The 19,694-nt window shown below is 44.3% G+C and overlaps 1 protein-coding gene across 3 annotated transcripts in view; it reads left to right on the top strand.

Annotated features, from left to right (window-relative positions):
• Positions 1-19,694, top strand: part of gse1b (Gse1 coiled-coil protein b) — a 166,826-nt gene that overhangs the window by 41,727 nt on the left and 105,405 nt on the right. For all 3 annotated transcript variants that reach the window (XM_019254321.2, XM_010741674.3, XM_027281866.1), the window contains exon 2: positions 9,269-9,410. In XM_019254321.2, the coding sequence (XP_019109866.2) occupies positions 9,269-9,410 (142 nt within the window). The remainder of the gene's footprint in view (positions 1-9,268; positions 9,411-19,694) is intronic.

The raw sequence follows: 19,694 nt of genomic DNA, 5'->3' as shown, positions 1-19,694 counted from the left end.
GTGTTTGGTGGTAAAATAGCATAATGGTGACTAGAGGGATATTTGTGTAGTGGCTGCAGCAGCCACATTTTTTGGCCACCAGGCATGCTCTTTCTAGGAGGCACTGCAGGCCTCTACCCAGCTGGATGATGCTTGCTGTCAGACTGGTGTGTCACATCCAGGCAAGCCAGCTTCCTCCCAACACCCGACCATCTGTCTGCATACAGGATGTCACTCTACCTGCAGATAGAGAGAGAGAGAGAGGAGGGAGAGAGAGGGAAATAGAAAGAGCTTGACAAACATACTGTATGCTGGAAAGAGAGATGCCTGCATATACCCACAAAAAAGGCCGGCAAGTGTACTGTATGTGGAGAAACCCGAAGCTCAGTAGTTCACATCCACCTAGCCTTTGACTGTATATTCTTATCAATTTCCAATTTACAAAGAGAGGGAGAGCCAGAGGGAAAGAGTAGAGAAAAGAGTAAAGGAGTGGACAGACATACTCGTACAGTAGGCACACAGCATGTGGCACACAGAAAGGGAAAAAAAAGTGAGCCCACACTCGCCCATGCTATCTATCCTCCTCAGATGGCCATTTGGGCTTGGTAATCTATCGCCTGGTAACAGAGACAGCCTATCAACAACAGCCACGCCCCTCTGCACATGCTCATAGAGAGGGGCTCATTTGGATCTTTGAAGGGAAAACGCGCACAGCACACCAAGATACACGCACACATACACACACACGCACATGCACGCACACACACAACTCCCCACAAATCCTGGCCTGTCATTGCTCTCCATTGTTTGGCTGTGGTTGCTTTCTCCTGGTGTGACTGCCAGCAGATGGCTAGCACTGAGCTGTCAGAGTCAGCCTGGGGCCCACACACAGACACACACACACACACACACACACACACACACACACGCACGCACGCTCACACAGAAACACTCAGTCATACAAAGAGTGTCTTATTGCATACAGAACATATGCACAGTGTCCACTGAATGACGCTAGTTTTGGCTCTATAACAGTCCTGTAGGTCTGCTTATACTGTACTTCAGTTTATACAGTACATACACTCTGTCACACTCTTTTATTCATTTTCTGTTTTTCCACACACACACACATTAGCACACACACACTTACACTCACACTTGCTCCTGATAGACTGTGGAGCCGCTCAGCTACAGGTGCCCCTCATGACCCCTCTCACTGTAATGACTGTGTAATCTCATAAAAGGGCCGCCTTACAGCATTAGCATGTGTAAAGGCCATTGTGTGTGTGTGTGCCCGTGCATAAGTAACTGTTTTGAGTCTTGCTTCTGCAGCCATCCTCTGAATCTTTGTGCGCGTGTTTCTGTGTGTGTTTCACTGTGATTCGGTGTGCAAAGAAGCAGGTGTCAGACCTAATGGAGTGTGTCGGCGCAGTGTAAAAGCAGCTGCTGCAGCCCTGGGGTCACCCAGGGTCGTCCAGAGTTGAAAGGTCAGGGTCCGGGTGAGGAGTCGGCTGTAGCTACATGACATTCCTCCACACACTAATCATAGCCCTGATGAATGGCTGCAAAGTGGCAGCTGGTAGACAGGAGGCAGTGTGTGTGGTGGTGTCAGAGGCAGATACAAGGAGGAGGATGGAGAGAAGAGAAGGAAAGGGGAGGGGAAGGAGGAGGAGGAGGAGGATGGGGATGGCGGGATCTATACATTGTAACTGATCTCACACACACATTCACAGAAGCAGGCAGGGCTGAGTATTGACTGCAGAGGGCTGTGATCCTGAAGGAGCTGTACATCAGAGAAGACAAGCACAACAACACAGGCTTTTGTCAACGTCTCAAACTCCACACATACGCACATCTAGAGTCACACATGCATGCAACGTCATCCTCTCTCTCCCTCGCTCTCTCTCTCTCTCTCACACACCCTCTCACAGTTTGTTGCGTCTGCAAAAAGCCTGGGACTAATGACAGGCTTTGTGTTGTGTGTGCTCACTCAGCTGCCCCCTGGACACACTTTACCCACCCAGCAGAAAACAGCCCTTTGTGCTTCTCCCTCTCTCTCCTTCTCCCTCTTTCCTTCTGACTATGTATCTCTCTCTATCTTGTTCTCGCTGTCTCCCCACTTTCTTCTCCCTCTAGAGAATAGAGTTGTTTTGCTGTGCTCTGCTGTATATATTACCTACTGTATATATTTTCCTGGGGCCTGACAACAGATATACGAGTGCAGCAGTGTTTTTGGCTGACACCAGCCTTTCATATTTACCAGTAAATGGAGCAATAAAGTCCATACATAAAAAATGACATTTTGATACAAACATGGTTAATATTATGATGTTCATATTTACACTGCGCCTTTGATATGATGTGCTAAATTATGGTAAATAAAAAAGAATTACACTGAGGTTTACAACTACTGTATACTGCAGCCTGGCAGAAAACTGTGAGAATAAATAATACTGTAACAACAACAACAACAGTAACAATACTGAAAATGCAGTGATGCTGATTGTTTCTGTGTCAGGATTGCCCTTTAAAAGTGATCTGACATCGTTTCACCCACTTTTAACTGTTTAATATATATTAAAACTATATTTCACTAGATAGTACAAGACATCATTTGATTAGTTGAGTCAGTTAAGAAAACACAAAAACAATTGTGTGCTACTATAAAAAAAGGAACAGCAGTCGACACCATTCCTAGTGTGCTACAACTCATCAAGTGATGTCAAAATTGCATTTTCAGTACGCTGCCCTGTGTCTGCAAGGCTCAGAGAAATATGTTTACCTCGGTCACATCAAGATGTCCATTCACGTCTGTTAAAGAAGGCATTTTACTTAAACACATACATGCCACTGTTCTCTCTTCTTTCCATCTTTTCCATCCCCCCCTTTGATTTGTTAAACCACAATGTGCAGTCTCTCTGTCTCCATCAGTCTGCTTGTCTGCCCATCCACTTATCCCTCCTCCTGATTTGTACCCCTCCTTTGCTCCGCCTCATATCTAAATGCCATCGAAGAGAGCCGAGTGCAGCAGAGATTTCTGTTCATAATGTCACAGTGCTGCCCAGAGGAGTGTTGTATATTAACCCAAGTGTCTGTCTCTAAGTCTTTTCTGCTATATGTATACATCCTCAAGCCATAAGCAGCACACACAACATGCATAGTCCTTCAGGAACAGTCTTTGAGCATTATTGGCGTTACAAACGCAGATGATGTTTTTGTAAGTGTGCTTCTGTGAGAACATTAATTAATTTATTAATTCATTCATTTTTCTCTCCCTGCTAAATTTTGTGTGATCATTAGACATGATTGCCAGGTTGACCAACAGGGCCAATTACTACAGCTGATCATGATAGTTATATTAAAATATAATTTGACATAACTGTGTGACCTTTTACTCTATATGGCTCCTAAAACCTCAGAAACACAAGAGGACTTGATGCTGGACTGCTTCAAGAATAACCTCCTTAAGGCAAGCACTGTCTCTGTGCGTGTGTGTGTGTGTGTGAGTGTACATGTGGTTAGTGCTGCACTGAAAAGCAGACGGTCAAACGGTCAGCTTGTTTTTGCTCCGACAACCAGGCCAAGCAGGAAGAAGCCAATCGATAGCACTTACCCTCTTCCTGTTAGAGTTCCCAACAGACCGGGGAGAAAGACACAGCCCTGCAGTCATCGTCATGAGCAGTCACTGTATGTGTGTGTGTGTATGCATGTGACTACCTGTGTGCACATACTTTTTGTGTATAAAGTATTTTGTTTGAGGCTGAGGAAGATTGAGTGTTTTTATGTTTTTGGAGCGTTAGCCCAAGGACACGCTGTAGTGCCATGGAGGATCATTTCTCTTGATTTATTGACATCCATCTAGGTTTTTCTTACCCTGCAGTTTGAGACCCAACTACAGGTTTAACCCATCAAAGTCTAAATACCTCTGAAACTGAAAATAGCCTAACAACCTTGAATTTGAATTAAGAATATAAACTGAAAAGGCTGAAGCAGACAGGAGTAAAATGCAGCATGTATTGATGCAGATATAGTGTTGCTGTTGGAGTCCGAATCCCTCCCTGCTCCCTCTCTATGCTATGACCTCCCTTGAAGGGGTTATATCACATGGTTATTAAGGCACAGTGCATCCCGTTCCCGGGCACAAACTAACACAGGAAGGGGCAAAATGTTTACTGTGATACTTCAAATGCAGTGCTTCCCTTCCCTTTGAGCGCTGCTCTCCATCAGGATGCACATGTTTTACGGCCATGACATCACTGGCATTTGAAGGACAGGATGATAGTGAGCACTGAGGTCAGATCACTTTGGCTGATACACTGACCTCAAGTATCCTGTGGTGTACGGGGGTTTGCAGGTGTGGTAAGACTGAAACAATACTGCTGATAGAGTCTGACTCTTATTAGCAATTATAATGTATGCTGAGTTATTTCTTCGGACAAGAGACTGATGCCAATTCTGGTTTCCTCCAAGGTCATGTCCAGCATCCGTTCCAGTGTCGCAACTTATAGTTAAAGGATGTTATTTATTTGGCTATATTTGACATATGGTCAACTGTGTTGTTCCAGGAAGTGTTTTATTTTGATGTATGTGATAAATATTGATCATATTTCACATTTTGTAGCTGTGAGCTTCCGGCTGTATATATGTTTGTGCATGTTTTATCCATTCAGTTAGGCAGATAATCTAACAAGCGAGCCAAATTCTTAATATGAATGTATTTGTGCCTCTTGTCTTACGTATCCTGCTTTTATCAGATCAGCCTCAGTTTGCTTCGGTCAGACTTCCTGCCTTTCTGCCCTTCATTGACCCAAGCCTGACCTGTGTTTTGGCCCTGGGCCTCCTCATGGCTACTGTATGGGCTTGTGTGTATGTGTGTGTATATATGTGTGTGTGTGTTTGTGTATAGTAGGGTGTAATTTGAGCCCTAGGCCAGGACAGGACTGCTGCAGAGTCCATTCAGGCAGAAAAAGCAAGACATGGGAACTGCAGGTTGGGCAGAGAGAGACAGATAGAGAGTAAGAGAGAGAAGGCAGGGCAGCTGAAAGAGTAAAAAGAGGTAAGGTTGGAGAGAGAGAGAGAGAGAGTAATGGACAAAGAGTAGCGAGGCTCTTTTTAACTCTGTCTCCGTGGAAGAGAGATGTCAGTCTATGTCAGTTCGCTCCACTAACCAGCCTGTAGCGGGAGAAACAGATCCATCCCTCCCTCTCTCTCACACTTTCTTGCTTTCTCTCCCTCTCTCTCCCTCCCACACGATTTCTATCTACTTTAGTCTCTCATATCTTTTGGTGATAGCTTTTCTGCCTCAGTTGAGAGAAGCAGAAACACTCCACAGCTCAGGGGAAAACAGCAAGACTAAGTAAAAGACCAAGCAGTGAACTAGTCATCTGTAAAAGGCTGGCAATGTATAGTGGAGGCCTTCTCCTGATCACATTTTGGGTGAGTGAGAACAGGCTGCTCCAAATGCTGTAGAGTAAGGCCTTGAAGGCAGGGCACGCTGCCGGCTCTGCTGCAGCCTTTTCCTCAGTGTTTTGAGGAGGGCAGCACACAACTCTTCAAACACAGAAGGATCAAATCCTCAAATCCCCTGGAAATGTCAACCACGTTTGAGGAAATGTCAGAAGAGCTGAGAACACACGTAAATACACATCGGCCAGAGCGTGTGCACACACACAGATGCTTGTGCTCAGCACCATGGGAAGAAAGGCAACGTGATATAGGGCAGTCGAGTCCTGTGGGTGCAATCGGCTTCATCTCCTTTATTTTCCTAAATCTCGAGGGAGAATCACTGTATGCCTCCGGAGGCTTTTTTATTCCCAATAATGTTGAAGTTGTAATCTGTGGCATTTTCACATGAATTAACATCTGCTTTCCAACTCTCTAACATAAAATGATGTAACACAATAGTGATTCGAGTGCCAGTGTAGTGAATACAGAACAGCTGGAATTGGCACCAGAAGAAACAGAGGGATAATTACATGATTTATTGCTCAGAGGTCTTTTGGAAATTCCGTACTCTGTCTTAGTTGACTCTTCAGCTGTTTGCAAGTGAATATCATTTCATTATTTTCTCCCTCTTTGTTCCTGTAAAATAGATAATATGGAACACTTTATGAATATGCAATTCATTTGATATCAAAACCTCTCTGGCGTCAAGTGATCTCATCTGCAGCCAGTGACATCATCCTGTGTTCCTATTGATCTATCCTCACCCCCGCTGACTAACGTATTGACATCCTCAAGTGTATTTCCTGTCTAGACTGTCAGCAGTGTTTATGGATGGCCCTGCCCCCTGGTGACACACACGCACACACACATGTGCACCCACCTCCTCTTCCTATCGATGTATGTTTTGCTTTTGACTCTGTCCTCCTTAATGAATCTGGTAAGTGTTGAACTGCAGATGTTGTGCAGGGCTCAAGTATCGACGGGCACAGCCGTGATGAAAGAGCTTGTCCCTGGGTTAGGTCACAGTGAGTGTGTGTGCGTGCGTGTGTGTGTGTGTGTGTGTGTCTGTGTGTGTGTGGGAGAGAGAGAGAGAGAGCGAGAGACAGAGAGAGAGAGAGAGTCATTGTTGGTGGGTGCATGTGTTTCTGGGCGTGTTTCACTCCCTGTGTGTCACTGCTAGGAAGTGATATTGAGTCCAGAGCAGGGTGCCTGTGTGTGAGACAGTGTCAGCATTGCTTCAAGTGATTGACAGGTGAGATGTGGGACAGGCAAATGACGAGGGAGACTGTGACTTTCTTGACTGACAAGCCTCTCTCTCTAAGACACTCGTATACGCACACAAGCACTCACACTTCTACTTGTGCAAACCTGCTGCAGGCCCTCTTTGTTTATCTGCAGCTTCATATCAAGATCTACACACGACTGCTAATGTCTTTTGATCCTTTGAGGGCACACGGTACTCCGCACTGCTGTGTGGTTTCTGCAGGCAGGCTCTCTGCATGTCCTGCAACATCATCCATTACCAACTTCCTCCTTAATGATTAGAAGAGATAATGCTTGACTGTGGAATTAACCTCAATTAGTATTACCTCTCTAGATCCTCCTCATTTCACCTCCCGACTCCTGTGCTGCATCTTACATGTCCCTGGTCTGTTACAGCTTAATTCAGAGGGCATATATAAACATGAGTGTGCATATTAATTCAGGCAGAAGTCTTAAATAGTTGGTGGTGTGTGGACAAGTTAATGTAGCATCAAAATGATTTTATTTCATTTTATTTTTTATTGCTTTAAGCTCAGAACTTATGATTGTGAACTAATGATTGTTGCCACAGGAACAGTTTGTTTTGTAACATGACATACTGTGAGTGACTATGTCCCCCGCTAATTATATATACACATAAGTGTGTCATTTGAGAGCAATGATGACAACAGTTATGTGTACCATCAAATCTAGGCACCCCAGCTTGTTCTTTAAGGCCAGTGTGTTTGAGTATTACTCTACCATCTGTTTTAGTGAATGAGGGAAGCAACAGTGTCTCAGTCACAATTAAATCATGAAGGCTCATGGCCCTGACCTGACAGCTCTCTATACCCTCCTTTTTACTTTAACAGTTTAATATACAGTGTGGGGAATTCATAAACAAGTTCCTTGTGTGCAGTTTTACTCAGAATGGAGAAAGAAGAAAAGGACTGCAAAGTGGCTGGAAGAGAGAATAGATGACAAAAAGGTTAGGAAACGTGTAGACATGTTTGTTGTGTGTGTTTTCTGGAGTGGAGATAATCCCCAGGCTCAGACATGACTATTTACCTGCACCGCTTTATTTTTTTTTTTTGCTTACACCTGACGTGTTAGGGATATAGACTGGTGAGGCACACCCTATCCGTCTGATGAAGAGGATAAGATAAGTAAGGAGACTTGAGAAAGCAAATAAATGAATATACCCAGTCTGTGCTAACACGTACACAAACACACTCGCATGAGAATCCCAATACTTCAATGGTGTAGCTATTACAGAGAGTGCGTGGGAGAGGTGGATCGTTGGCTTGAACAAAGGGTGAGTTTATTGTTAAGTGAGGTCTGTTTAAATGGTTTTTAACTGCTGGCGTGGCAGAGGCAGTTGTCTGGGCTTGAAGAGAGGGCAGCTGGGCAGGTCTGCGAGAGGCAGTTGATACAAATTTCCGACACACACACAAAAAACGAAATCCCCCTGACCAGCAGGTGGATTTACATATTGGCCCACAGCCAAAGCACTTGTCGTCTTTTTTTGTCATCGCTACTTTTGTGGTTTGCCCAATCAGTCTGTAACTGTAGGAGGAAGCATTGATGCAACTTGATGCTCACAAACACCTGCATGTATGTGTGTGAATGTGAGAACACACACACTCAAAGAAGAGAGCACTAACTACTTCCCCCCTGGCTCCTCATGAGAAGTCATTAGGAATGTGTCTGTGTATTTTATTTTTAGCAGTGTGTGTTTAGGAGGGGTAGTGGAGTCTCATCAGTCTTCAGGGCCCTCCTCTGCTCTGTCGCTCTGTGTCTGTCTCCAGCTGAGAGCTATGTATATTTCATAAGCCCAGGGTGCCTTTTTGTCTTAAGATGCGCTGCACCACCCCAGCCTGTCTCTCTCCTACTCGTCAATGGTGGAAGCCATCACAGCCTCTTTTAAACTCTCCCCCACTTCTCTCTCTCTCTCCTTGCTGACAGCCACCCTCTGCTTCTCCCTCTGCTTTTCATGGTCAGCTTGTCTCTCTCCTGAAGGCTCATCCCTCTTTCCTCTTTCAGCTGTGGAGGGGAGCAGAGTCGAGCACATCCAAACAGACTTGGGCTGTCAGGAAAACTCTTTCTCGCTCTCTGTCTCTCTCCGTCTTTGATTCAGTCTGTCTGTCTGTGTTGCAGCTCTGTCGCTTCTGGGAAGGGACACTTCTTCACCCAGCGCTGCATCCCCTTTAGTTGTTGTCTTTTTATAGCAGAAATCTGAGTGCTGTGACAGCAGCTAAAAATGGTTGCATCAATGATGTCCTACATCAGCAGTTAATTGCTATATTTGCACCATTTGTGTCTTTTTATTGTTTAGATTCGATTGTTATGTCAATATTACTGTTTTAGCCTCAACAATGGCAGAATACTTGTGTTCTGTAACATTTTCATAGCACCTCTTAGTAAATGCATAAAGCAGAAAGAAAATCTCGAGTTGTTGCTAATAAATATAGGAGACTTTATATTGAAGTCACTCATTGATTCAACTGTATTTAAACTCAACCTCTATCTTACAAAAGAGCATCATCATTCAAAAGTTCTTTCCTTGTTTCTTGTTTGTTAATTATGTCTTTATATCTTTCAGGCTTGTGCTGTGATTGAGAGTGCTGCTGGAGTCAGTAAGGAGGTGGACTCGGGGCCTTCACACCCTTCGGGTGACCACACTTCTTCTCACCCAGTGACCGTGGAGCCCGAGAAAGCTGACCGAGACGAACGCCCACTTTCCAGTGAGTATAGCTCTCCAAAAGGTGTTGGACATTGTCTCATACTGTATGTGTCATTAAATACTCTCTCCTCTGTCTTTATCTTTTTTACTTTTGTTTTGAGTGGTTGCTGTAACTTAAAATAATCTTGTCTGTTTCAAGTGACTGGATAATCCAGTAACTTCACACCAACAGACCATTGCAATTAAACACGCCTGCTGCAATTTTCCAATCCCTAGCAGCTTTTTCAGACACATTCGTCATGTCTCATGTTGCATTTCTTGATCTTATAACTCTGTGTGGCCACAACTGAACATGCAGAGGTAAATGCTTTGGTTTACCGTTCATCATTCAACTACTAAGAATAACCCATACGCTAGCCTCTGACTATACATTATATCTCTTCCCTTAGCAGGCTTATCTCTGCTTCCTGTTTCCTGTGTGAGGTGTTCTTCTGACCCTGCTGTGTGACAACATAGGAAGTAGTGAGACCCCTAGAGTGAATGAGATGAGGTCTGAAGTGACAGATAGTGACAAAAAATAATCTTCTTTTCAGACTTGTGCTCTCATGTCCATAGCTCATCTTGTTGTAACTCTTGAACCACACACCTCCACCACTATTGCATTTTATATAGCTATAGCTATCACCCTCTCACCCAAACTAAATGTACTCTTCGCTTTCTTTCTTTTTTTTTACGTTACAGTCAACGTACACATACTGCTGCATGAGATCAGAGGTAATAATAATGATTTCCCTGCAGTTTGTTTTGCAAATGTGCAAAGGATCTGGTCTCTTCACCTCCTTTGAATGCATTGTTTAATAGCAACTGCTTTTAAATATCAATAGTGCAAACTGGCAAACTCAACCTTCCCATAAAATGTACACACAAAGACACTCAAACATCCATCCATGTTCATCTTCTTTTGTTTTGTTTTGTTTAAGAGACTTCTGTTATTTCACTTCAAATCCTTCATCTGCAGCACCAACCTCAGGGTCCCGTCCCACACTAAGGAACACCAAAGCTTCAAGGTTTATATTATAATTATAAACAAAGTTAAAAGAGAAAGGATAAAAGCACGGTGAGGACACAAGTGCGAACACAAGTTATATTCAAGCCTTCACTCTCTGGTAAACAGCCTGGCCCTGCATTAGAGAGGTATGCAGTTAAACCAAAGAACTAGTAGAAAAATGAGAGGAAGACAAAGAATTTTGTCAAAAAGAAGTCTATTGAGATGTGTGATTATTAAATTTGAAAAGAAAGACAAGATACAGAGAGAACTGTGTACAACCTTTTTAAAATATCAAGAAAACTGCAATATTCACAGGAAATAATCTGCTCAGAATTCATCCAAATAACCTGTTTTACACAGATTTCCTGCAGTGATTGCCTCAACTATTTGAATGAATTGTGCAGTTTATTTGTTCCATACAGTTATTATTCTATGGTTAATGTAATATGAAGTCAGCTTTAGTCAGATTTAGTTTAAAGCAGTCCCTGAAGGAAATAGATTGTGAACCACTGATCTACAGTGTACTGTTCAGCCAGATAGATGAATAAGCAAGGTGTTGGGATGCTGGTGAAGGAGAGGATGGTAGTGTTAAAGTGAGACAGAGAGATGAGGTGGAAGATGTCATGATGAAGCAGGCACGGACACAAAAAATAAGTGACATGTGCGTGTGGATGTGTGTGAGTATGCCCCGAGGGAGGCCATCACCACAGTGGGTTTTGGAGCTCAGTGCGTTTATGTGGAAAGTGCTGCTGTCTCCTCATATCAGTGTAGCTGGGCTGCCTTTTCACTGGGTATCTATTTCCTTTTTTTTTTTTCTCACACAAATGGTTACACAGATAAACACAGGAGTTTGGTAAATCTAATTTTCTTAACTCTCTCTTCTTCTTCTTCTTTTTTTTTTTTACTTCTTCTCTCTTTCTCACTTCTCCCTCCTTCTCAGGCCTCTTTCTCTCTTTTCTCTGAGGCTATTTCTGTTTAGCCGTGAGGGCCCCCATGTCGTTTACAGAAACTCATCTCAAACTCTCTTTCCAACTGAACTCACACACACACACACACACACACACACACAGGCACACTCGCTTAACCACAACATACTTGAAGACACTTGGTTAAGCAGTCATGACAAAGGGGGCCACCACACATCCACAGACACACAATACAGAACGTTCCTCCCAGTGGTCTACTGTGGGTTGAGAACAGGGTTTTCATGAGTTATTTAAGTGCTCTCCATCATGCGCGTTGTGCTGCCGATCACACTAACATGACACGGCCCATTTCCTTCACACAGGCTAAGAAACGTGACACAAGACACGCTTGCGGTATTCACACAGAATAAAGTAGAGAGGTGAACAATCAGTCGTGATCTTACAGTAAGACTGTTGAGTTTCAATGATTAAACAGGCAACAGCTAGAGTAAGACTGAGGGAGAGGCTGATGATTTTAGATGGTTGATGCTACACAGTGCTGCTGTTTACTCTCTGCTGAGTTTTAATTGAGAGTGTGTAAATTTTTAATGGCCTAATGGTCACAGCTCTAATTTAAATATTAGCTTTGAATACAGGGAGAAGAAGGCACTGTATTTTCTTACTGTGTTGTGGCGTTAAAGACGTTGGATATCAGTGTTTGTGCATGTCAGTATGTGAGAGAGAGTTAAGGAGATCTCTTCTAAAATAATCAGAAATGTTTCAACATGAGGATCCCGATGTCTCATTTAAAATGTCCTATCATATTGCGGTCCCTCAAGAGCACCTATCTGACAGGAAACAGACTTTGAGTGGGGAGGTTGTGACACCTGGGCAGACCACAATGTGCTGCTTCAGGCCCGTCGAGCAGTTAACACATTTACTGAAACCCTTCACGTACATCAGCAGTCACTCGACCAAACAGTCAGTACATCACTATTAGTGGTGGAGGAACAAAGTCGACTTCATGCTGTAGTGTCTGCACAGACATCTAATGGAGGGAGGGACACCCTGGACTTCTAGAAGGGGCAGAATATATGGTAACGGTTTGTACCATCATGCTCTTCTTGTTCTTCTTCTCCTCTCACCTCTTGTGTGAATTTAGCCTTTTCCATGAATCTGTTTCATCTCTGTCTTCATACTTAGCATATATGTATAGAGATATATATGTTTATGTTTGTGTGTATGTGCGTCTTGGAATTACGCATGCTGATGATGTGATTGTGCTGAGAGCTGTGAGTGTGTTTTGATTGCAACAGCGCAGCTGGACTTGGCAGACTTGGCAGACTTGTGCGCTTGGCTGCTAGCCAGTTCAATACAATTACAATCACCCACCATGGGAGCACGGAGCACCATTGATGATGGGTTGTGGGTGCTGTTTGGGGCACAGAGGGGGAGAATTCACAGTATCTGGCAACCCACATTTGCTTGGGAGGAGGATCCATGTCTTAGTTGCTGCTTTAGCCACTGTGGTTAACGTTTCACATTAGCGGTCTTGAATGGAGAACGCAGCAGTTTGGTTCAGTCTTAAACCAGCCATGCTACAAGAGTACATACACTGCACACACACACATATGACACATTAGAAACAGTCTGTCCATGAGGGGATGGTTACAGCTGCCCATCCTTCTATCTCTTGTCCAGAGAACAGAGCAGCAGGTGGAGGAATGAGAGTAGCAGAGCGCACACAGAATTGAGCTGAGGGATAAGGGAGCAGTGTGCTGGGAGGTTGGTGAGGAAGGTATGGGGAGTATGGAGAGAGGAGGACAAGGACACTGAATGGAGAGACGACCGGGGATGTGTTTGGAGAGAGAGATCAGAGGGCAACAGAGCAGGAATGGAGAGGAATGCCACTGCTTGCCCCCCACTACCCCACTGCCTCTCTTTTCTTCTTTTCTTTTGTCACCCTCAGTAGAGATGGCAGGAGGGTGGGCTAACTTCGAATGACAGCGACAAGCTTGCCACCGCTCCCATGAAGCACAGCAGATGGAAGTGTGTGTGTGTATGTGTGATTAAAATGCCACTGGAGACTAGGGTATACCGAGTCTCTTGGCAGCACCACGCTTGGCAGAGCGCCACCTCACTGCCCTCTTTTTCCAGCCCAGCAGAGTGGGCATTGAGGTGTGTGTGTGTGTGTGTGTGTGTGTGTGTGTGTGTTTGCAGTCTCAACAAACAAATATTAATTCAGTGTTCCCATTGTCTGTTCTATTATATCTTTTCTTCAGGGGGCGAGCAAGCTGTATGGCCTCTGAGGCTGTTTTTTCATCCATCTATTTGAGTGATTCAGTAATGTAATGATCACAGGATTTTTGAGAAACAGAGCTCTGTTCTGCAGTGTGGCGCCAGTCCTGGCGGGCATGGGGGGAATTAGTCAGGAGACAGTGGGTTTGGCACTGTGCCACGGTTATTAGCCACTCACAGGGTGGGCACGGGGTTATGCCCCGACTCAATCACTCACTGTGTTTGCATGTGTGTGCTTAATGTGTTTGTTTCTGTGCATGTTTGTTTGTGCGTGTCTTGCGTTTGAGTCAGGATTCTCCTCTGATCACACTGACCTTATTGTGCAGTCACTTCTGGTTGATTTGTACCCTTTCCAACACATTCCTCTCTCCGAAAGGCTGAGAAACAGGCCGTTAACCCCCCCTCTGCATACTCACTCTCTCTCCCTCTCTTTCACTCTCTCTCGTCTTCCCTCCGGATGGGTTTGATTTAGTGACTGTGGTTTTCCATCCAGAGCCTGGGAGCCAGAAAGAGTAGACTTAGGGAGAGACCTATAGATTCACAGCCAGCCGAGCACGTCATTACTTGGCCATAGCTCATCAGCAGATACATCAGCAGGCTGGAGCGCTAATAGATGCGAGCTGTCGCTGTTCAGGAAGTAATAAACCTCTCTTCATTTCATTCCCTTAATTATTTTCGTCTCACGAACTGCATGAGTTGCACTAAATGATGACAGCAAAAAGCATCTGAGAGTGTGTTATGTTGTTATAGCTGAATCGTACACAATATCTATAAAACTTAACTTTGTGTAGCATGGACCAAAGAGTTCTTCTTTTTAGGAGAAGTTATATTTAGGCTTTGGTGTGGCCACCCGATGTGAGGTTGAGGCTCAGTACGATGAGGTCAGGTTACAGACATGTTTAGCAGTAGCTTTGAAAAAGATGACCACTTAGTGAGAAACCTCCAGACGCTGACCTTTGACCTCAGTTTCACTAGGAAACAGGTGTTCAAGCAAGATTAAGCCCAACTGCCTGCACACGCACACAGCTGGCAGCGTGCTGATGTGTTGGTGTCTGTCTGTTTTATTTACAGCAGATGGACAAAGGTAAGAGTCCACAGAGTTGAGATGAGTCCATATTTGGGTATAAGTGAAAGTCAGGATACAGAGGAAAATGTTTGGATGGAAACTGTTTTATTTATGCTTTATTTTAGTTGAACATCTGAGCAATATTTGATTTATTCCTTTCCCTTTTGTTTGGAATTATGCTCCTGTCATGTTTTTCCTTCTCCTTCCCTTGTCCTTTATATCTTCTTTTCTCTCCCTCCCTTTCTGCAACCCCATGACTCGAGTCGTCCATTCATCCCACCCAGCCTCCCTGTCTCCACCTCCACCCTCTCTTCCCTCTTTCTTTCTGCACTTCGATCTCTCTCTTCTCTTCCCTGCCTCTCAAACTGTCCTCCACTGTCAGGCGACTTGGCTGAGGCTAAGTGCTTTTTGCTGTCTCCCTGCAGGTGGGACTGTAATAAAGCTTGTCAGTGGGAGGCATGGGTCGCACTGTCACATGCTCTTTGCCTCCCCTCTGTTAACTCCCTCCTCCATCTCCCTACAATCACCCACCCCTTCCCCCATCCCTGCTAACCCCCTCCCAAGATCCTCTGCTTTTATTTTTCCTCTCTCATTTGTCTGCCTTTTCTTCCTGATTTCGCCTTGCTCTTACCCGAAACCGTGCTCCTTGACTTGTCTCTCATGCCCCCCCCCCCCCGGTTTCCTTGCCAACGGCACTTTCAGGAACATGATGAAGAAGAGCAGCAACAGGAGACACCCCTCTCAACATAACAAGCACACACACATTCACAGGCACAAACCTACACACACACACGCACACACACAATCCATGTAAATGACTCCAGGTGAGGTTGTATTGTTTGCCCAGCTGCTCCTGCTAACCAGCCTCTCCTGTTCCATAGTAAACCAGCAGGCTGCATGGAAATCAGCTTCCTCTACACAAAACAGTTCTCTGTTCCTCATTGTCTCTTTATGTTTGCACACAGTGTACATGCTTGTATGTTTATGTATATGTGTGCACTTGTTACTGCACATTACACTCAAAGGGCATCTAAAGGTTAGAGCTTGTACACTATTTGCATGCGTGTTTTTCAGACTCATTTAAACCCTTATTCCCTAGTGTGTGTGTGTAGGTGTGTGTGTGTGTGTGTGTTTGTGTGTGTGTGTCTAACAGAAATTGCTTGTACATAGTATCTTACTTGTTCAAGCCACAGGATGGCAATACTGAGCCCCTTCTTTAGAGGAATCCTTCTTTACCTCTTCCTGCAATCCACTTTTCATTCACATGCACGCTCACATGCAGACACATACATTCACATACACATACACATACACATACACACACACAACCCTCTGAGTTAGCCCAGGCTTGTGTAAGGTGACAGAGAGCAGTGAATAATTTAGTCCTGGCCATGTTAATGGCTGACAGCGAACATGGCCTCTCCACTCTGCTGTTGGCCCATTACTAGTACATTCTGTTTCACTCTCACTCTTTGTTCGTCTCTCTGTTGTCCTCTTTTTTTCAGCTACATTTTCCATTCATGGTGCTCTGGTGACAGTATCAAGATGTCACTTTTTTATAACCACAGTTGTATGAGCCTATCACATTGCGAATAAAATTAGGGAGAACTGGATGCTTGTCTTACAACTGTCTCCATTAGAACATCTGAAATGCATTGCAGTAAATATTTAAGGGTTTGAATGAATTTATCATTATGTCAACACCATTTTCTCATGGTTAATTTACCCAGGGACATGTTAATAACACCTCCACCTCTTTTTTGTCATTATTAACATTTTCCTTCAAGCAACTTGATGTGCAAATGTTACACTTTTAAAGAAGTGATTTACATGTCCCACCTCATCCAGTAGCTTCTTTCAAAGATATTTAAAATCTCATACGCAATCAGTCACTAAATAGCATAACCATTTCCCAATTATCTGACATATTTCTTGAAATTACTTCTTTTAGCTTCCCTGACCTTCTTTCTGGTGCCACCAGTCACACAAAGCCAAAAAATTATACAGATCTTTTAATTTTCAAACCTGTGAATTTTGTCTTTCAGGGCAGCACAAACATCTTTTTGATTGGTAAAACTAGATGCACGAAATTATAATTTATGTTCACTCTTATATTTACATCTCTGGATGTATTTGCACTGCTAATTATTTACTCACTTTTTCTGTCTTTAACAATATTAATTAATCACACGCACAATTAATTTTGACAGGTAATTATTAGTTCAAATCTCTGAGCGTTGTTAAATTATGTGACATTTTTATCTTGTCTTCATTCAACTATATTTTCCTCTTCTCATATACTTTACTTCCTCTGTGGTCCCTCTTTTCTGTTTTTTCATCTTATCTTTGTATTCCCCACCCTTCTGTCCTCGTTCTCTACATAAACTGTTGAGCAGATACACAGGAAACACGTGTGTGTGTGAGTATCTGTGGGTCTGTTTAGGCTCGGTCAAGCACTATTAATGATATGATTGCCCCACTGGGCTTCAGTTCTGTGTGTGACGTGGGTGAAGAATAATATGACCCTAACGCTAATGTAATCACATACACTAAACAAATTATAGCTCCCTCCCTCTCTGTCTCTCTCTCTTTTCATTTCTCTCTCTAATTTCAAACATGAGGGTTTAACATCTGGTGTACGTGGTTTTCAGCTTGTTCAGCCTGTGTGTTTTTGTAGTTCCTGGCTCACTCCATTTTTCTTTCTGATACGATCAGTATGAGTGTGTTTGTGGCAGTAGGAGCCACAGAGCCTGGCATTGCAGGCTGTAGCAGCACTGAGGTCTGGCCAGGCTCAGACAGGCTCAGGGTGGATTGGTAGTGATGTGTCCGGGGTGAAACACCCCATAGTTGGGACTCCCTACCAGCCTTTCTGGCTCCAGCCTGGCTGATAGAGTCCAGCTGGGCGTGGAGAGGAGTTGCTCCATCTATCTCCTGCCCCCCACCCCCTTCACTGCACTCTTCTCATCTCTTGAGCATCTATCTGTCACATCAAAGTGCTCCTCTCCACATTTCTGCATTCCCTGTTTTTTTCTTCTTTCCTACAGTCTCTCTGCCACACCTCCTCTTTCCTCTCTCTTTCTCTCTCCTGCTGCTTTTTTTTTCTCTTTCTCTCCACTGCATATCACACATATACTTTTCCTCCTCCTCCCCCATCTCTCTAACTCACACAAACACATCCAGAACCCTCAAAGTGGGGTCATGATTGAGGCGTGCTGTTAATTAGCCGGCAGTGGTTGTTGTAGCAAAGCGATGGTAGGATGTAATTAATTAGGTGGCATGTGCACAGTAGGAGAAAAAGAGGGAGAGGAGAGATTGAGTGAGAGAGAAATACCGGCTATCAGTCCTCCTTTTATCCTCTGAGCTCATATGAGTTCCCCTAATGAGAAAAAATGAGATGCTCCCAACCGGGGAAGAAAGCATTTTGTCCTTTACATGTTCTCTCTGCCTCTCCTCTGCTTGTCGTTCTGTCACTGCCTTGTTCTCTTTTCATCTGCCTATCACATCCGGGCTATTGCTAGTGGGGTGCCAGTGAGTTGGAGTCACCAGTCATAGATCTCCCACAGTAGAATGAACACAGCCTCTGGGTCCAGGCACACTAATGCAGTGCTGACAGCTATACCACGTAGCAGAGATGGTATATAGCAGACACGTGGCTACATTTCTGTGCATTTGTGAGAGTTTGTGGGCTTTTACAGATACCTGTGTTGCAGTGGCCACTGCTGTCTGTGTGCTTGTGGTGGTTTTGCTTCAGACAAAGCAACGAGGGAGAAAGAGAGAAAGAGATAGATGGAGAGATTTCAAAAAGGCGCAGAAAATGTAGGAGGGGAGCAAGAGGTGCACAAACACTCACAGCTCTATTGATCCTCTCCTCAGCTCAACACTGACTCCTTGACCTCATTCTGAAGCACCTCTGTGTGTGTGTGTGTGTGTGTATGTGTGTGTGTGTGTGTGTGTGTGTGTCAACAACTGTGTCTGTACAGCTGCGTGTGTGTCAAAGGCCTAACCATTGTGTGATATATCTGTTTACAATAACCGCATCTCAACTGGTGTCAACCTGTACCCTTTAATGGTATCATGAATATTTAGACCCACACAACGCCCTGCCCTCTCACTTGTTCTGCACTCTAGCAGACACACAAACCACCAACATACATATTTAAACACACGCACACACACGCAAACACACACACACACACACACACACACACACACACTTCTCCCTTCTTAGTGTAAACTGATAGTTTAATGGCTGCCTGTCCTGTCCTGTGTGACTGCAACTGTCCTAGGTGACAGGTTTATGGACAGTTTGGCAATGTCAGCGGAGACGGACAGCTATTTACAGCCCAGCGTTAGGCACTGGCAGTTAGCATAAATCCCCTTTTGGGATCAGCCAGTGGATAACACACATTGTCGACGATGTTCAACCTTAAATCGTGCACTGTATACAGCAGGTTATCACTCAGTCAGCCACTCAGTCCTTTTTAACCTTGTTAACACTACCGTCCACACACAGACATACCTCACCTGCAAATGTCACACACATGATATAGATCTGTATCTCAGTTATTTACGACCCCCTGCCATCACGTTAACAACCGGCACTGGCTTTTCCTACCTCCGTCTCTCTCTCTGCCCCCGCCTTCCCCTCGGCTTCTCTTCCCCTTCAACTATCATTTAGCTTTACGAGGTGTCCTAAAAGAAGCCCGAGGTGTGCGCCCCTCCCTCCTCCCTCTTTATGTCGGAGATATTGATATCCTCCATAAGTCAAACGTGCCTTTCTCTGGTACTGAGGAGAAATTGATGACAGAAGGGTGTGACAAGTAGGGAGTGGAGCTGGCAGGGAGTCACAAGAGTTTGGCCGTGTATGTATTGAAGTCTGTGTTTTGCACGAGGCCTCTACAAGTGTGTGATGCATACAAACATATTTATTAAGGGAAAGAGAGGAGTCAGTTTGGCGAGGTAGCAGGTTAAGCTAAGGAGGAGACCACTAATCGGGGAAAAAACTGGGAGACAGACGGCAATCTGAAC

This window comes from Larimichthys crocea, chromosome VIII, assembly GCF_000972845.2.
Source record: "Larimichthys crocea isolate SSNF chromosome VIII, L_crocea_2.0, whole genome shotgun sequence".
Taxonomy (NCBI): Eukaryota; Metazoa; Chordata; class Actinopteri; family Sciaenidae; genus Larimichthys; species Larimichthys crocea.
Note: the sequence above shows the minus strand (reverse complement) of the source record. Positions and strands in the feature narration are given on the sequence as shown.